Below are 3356 nucleotides of genomic sequence, written 5' to 3' on the forward strand. Positions count from 1 at the left end.
TTTATTACGTGTGTGGTTCTTAACAATAAACATAATTATTGTTTGTGTCTCCCCAACAACACTTTTTGTATTTTCGAGAAGGTATATAATAAATTAATATATCCGTTGCATAACTCAGCCATAACTTTACCATAACTCAGCCAACCCTCAAATTAGAATGACTAAATAACCGACCAAACCGTACCGAACCGAAAAAAATAATTTTTCCAATTTGGTATTTTTGAATTGGTATGTTTGGTTAATTTCGGTTATATTCGGCTTACTTTTGGTTACACTAGGCTAATCTACTTAATTACAATATATTTTGAGTTATTTATGGTTATATTTTAATCTAACCGACCCATAACCGAAAATAACAAAAAATGTTTTTGATTTTCTAAAAATATATTCAAATGGTAATAATATTAGTATATCCATTTACCACCTTAAACCAAACACATTAAAACACATTAGAACCAAAACCAAAAAACAAATAATGTTACTCATCTAAACCCTACATCTCAAACCCTAAACCCCAACCCTAACCCTAACTCCTAAACGTCATGTGTTGTATGTTTAACACATTCTGGTGAGAATGTGTAAAAATCAATCTTTCTTTGTAATTATTACTTTTTATTGATTATAATAATTGTAATATTTATATTTCAATTGTACATTTAAATATTAAGTTATAATAATATAAATTTACAAATATTTCATAAGTCAGCCGTGTAAGTCAATAACTCAGCTATCACTTAGTCACTTCGTCGGAATTTTTTTATTTTTTATTCGAATTTTGAGTTCAATTTTTTAATTATTTGTATAATATATTGTGAAAAAACTAACTTTATAAATTTATTACGCGTGTGGATCTGAGCAGGCACAGAATTGTTGTTTGGATTTCTCCAACAACACTTTTTGTAATATCGAAGCACTACACGAAAGACCAAACGAAGCCGTACCAAGTACATAACTTAGCCATAACTCAGCCGTACGAAGTACATAACTCAGCCATAACATATATGTTTTTTTAATATTTATCAATATTATCATATGGCCTCAATTCAATGTGTATCATATGGCCTCAATTTACAGAGATATGTATCATATGGCCTCAATTCAGTGTTATATAGAAAGATGGCAATTTGTATAAGCTGTGTTCTTAATTAATTTATGGTTTTATACATACTCTATACAAGCACAACTAGCATGATGATGATACATACTCTATACAAGCACAATTAGCTTTCGCGAAACCGACCCAAGCAACGACACCAATGGCTAGAATCACCCATCCCATCAAATCGGACTTTGCATCACTGTTTTTCTTATTCTTCACTACCTGTTTTGGGGAATTTACATCAACAACATGATATATCATGAGATTCAAACGTATATTCTCACATTATCTTATAAGGTGGATGCATTCTGGAAAAAAGAAATGTGATGATGAGAATGAAATATAAAAAGATAATACCTTTGATGAGCTAGACGCTGCAGCAGCTTCAACAACACCCATTGGTTGTGAGCCTAGGCCATGTTTGTGAACCTCTGCGTGCAGTTGTGGAGCCTGTGCGTAGCATAAAATAGAAGGAGATTCGGTTAAAGAACAAAACTTTGAGATCAGGTTTAGAGGCACAATGCACAATTCAGCTGCAACATTCCCTTTTTATGATTCGATATACAACTCAAATATTTACAGTTTTAGAGAGAAGAACTTCGATTAAAGAACGAAACTTTGAGATATGGTTTAGAGGCAAAATGAACATGAATTTAACTGGCTGATGGTTTCTACTGATTTCAGGTAGTGCGGATTATATGGTTGCTGTAAAGATCAAAGACCTTAACTTCTACTTTCTGAGAGTTTGACAGAAATCAGAATCCTTTGTATAGAAATGATATACAAATAAAAGTTGGAAAGAAGAGAAGCAAAGATGCACTCACACTTGCATCTCGTGGGTTGCTTCGTTCTTGGCTATGGTAAGTTACCAGATATTTCTCACCTGGCGAGAAATCAATTAGTTTTACCTAAAACGGAATCTCTCAAGTGAAGTTGGATTAAGCCGCTCAAGTGAAGTTATTCTCTCATTCACATCAATCCTTTGTATATCAGTGATCTTCCCTGTAACTAAATCCTCAAATCCTCCAGCATCATTGAACTGTAACAGAGAGAAATCAAAAAACACAAACTTTCACGTATCTAAGCAATCTAAATAATCTCAAATACCAAAATACTAAAACTCAAACCTAATCTTCACCAATTTCTAAGAAAGTTTCAATTTTTATAAGACATTCGAAGAAAGGAGAGAAACTTACGGCGAGAATCAAAGACTCCTTAGCAGAGAGACGTTCCATTTCCCTAGCGTAAACCAAAGGAATCCCTTGAACAGCTTCTTGAACCATAGCTCTGCATATCATTCTCCGGTTTCTCCAACTTTTCTTCTCCGGCTGAAAACTGAGGGAAACCTTCGTCGTCAATGGTGGTGATACGGAGGATAAGAAGCTCAATTGAACCGCAGAGGTCCCAGAAACCGAACCAAGTTGTATCAGTGCCATTTGAAGATCAAAGATTGATTCTTTTCTTTTGCTGCGTAGAAATCTGAAGTATGAGTTAGGTAGCAGAAGACGAGAGAGCAGAGAGATTCACGAACTAGATTCATACCAAATTGAAATACGGTATGATCAGGAAGCTAACCTGAGTTTTGGAAGATGAACCAAGTAGGGCGTTGGTAAGGGCTCCGAGAGGATTAGAAGAAGAAGAAGAACCGGGAACTGCATAAGCGGCTCCGCCGTTAACAAGGTCTCTCATCGCCATGTTTCCGCCGTTAACTTGAAGTAGATCTCCTGATTTTATAAAATCGATTGGGTTGAATAGTTTACAAGTTCAGACCAAGAATCGTATTGTATTAGAGAGTAAACGAGAAATACCTAATTACATAAAACTTGAAAAAATTGAAAGGGAATATGAAACGACTCGAAGAAGCGAGAAAGAGAACAAAGTCTTAACTTTTACCAACGGGAAACAATAATTAGATCTCTGTGTGTGGGATTCATACGAAGAAGCTTTTCTTTTTATTTGTCCGCTCAAGAACAATGACAACAAAATCAAGGAGAGACGACGAGAGAGGTGTTTTTTTTTCCTATGAACAGTGGAAACTGTTTGTTTTCCTCTTTGATATAAACAAGAAAAAACAAATGTGGATCTTAAAAAAACTGCTTAGTGACGTGTTAAATCATATATGATGTGTATTTTAATTTGCTGATGTGTATTTTTTTTTTAGTTTTTTACTCCAATTTGAAAAACAAATCCCAAGGGGTAAATTGTAATTACACCCAGGGCACTAAACATTCTAGTAATTTTCAAAAGATTTATAGAT

General features: G+C 34.2%; 1 protein-coding gene across 4 annotated transcripts; it reads right to left on the bottom strand.

Annotated features, from left to right (window-relative positions):
- Window positions 1–1104: 1104 nt before the first annotated feature.
- Window positions 1105–3129, bottom strand: LOC147933425 (putative plastid-lipid-associated protein 9, chloroplastic). 4 transcript variants are annotated; one of them, XR_015574357.1, is made up of 6 exons: window positions 2993–3129; window positions 2675–2823; window positions 2296–2578; window positions 1924–2138; window positions 1457–1549; window positions 1105–1321 (listed from the first exon to the last, which is right to left on the bottom strand). XR_015574357.1 is itself a non-coding variant. In XM_087478160.1 (3 exons), exons 1-3 carry the CDS (start codon window positions 2755–2757, stop codon window positions 2004–2006), a joined length of 501 nt encoding a protein of 166 aa, XP_087334286.1. In that variant the 5' UTR covers window positions 2758–2965; the 3' UTR covers window positions 1742–2003. The 4 variants fall into 4 exon arrangements, 1 of the variants encoding a protein (XP_087334286.1); XR_015574358.1 differs by lacking the exon at window positions 2993–3129 and adding an exon at window positions 2908–2956; XR_015574359.1 differs by lacking the exon at window positions 2993–3129 and having other exon boundaries at window positions 2296–2566; window positions 2675–2967.
- Window positions 3130–3356: the final 227 nt, after the last annotated feature.

Source organism: Camelina sativa, chromosome 12 (genome assembly GCF_030686135.1).
Source record: "Camelina sativa cultivar CO46 ecotype springtype chromosome 12, ASM3068613v1".
NCBI lineage: Eukaryota > Viridiplantae > Streptophyta > Magnoliopsida > Brassicales > Brassicaceae > Camelina > Camelina sativa.

What these genes read in the sequence shown, in the direction of transcription:
- LOC147933425 (XM_087478160.1), bottom strand. Translation starts at nt 2,757, where the DNA reads ATGCAGTTCCCGGTTCTTCTTCTTCTTCTAATCCTCTCGGAGCCCTTA. An exon ending in GTTCATCTTCCAAAACTCAG is followed by an intron (nt 2,579 to 2,674) that starts GTTAGCTTCCTG and finishes CTCATACTTCAG; the next exon opens with ATTTCTACGCAGCAAAAGAA. An exon ending in AGGAGTCTTTGATTCTCGCC is followed by an intron (nt 2,139 to 2,295) that starts GTAAGTTTCTCT and finishes TCTCTGTTACAG; the next exon opens with TTCAATGATGCTGGAGGATT.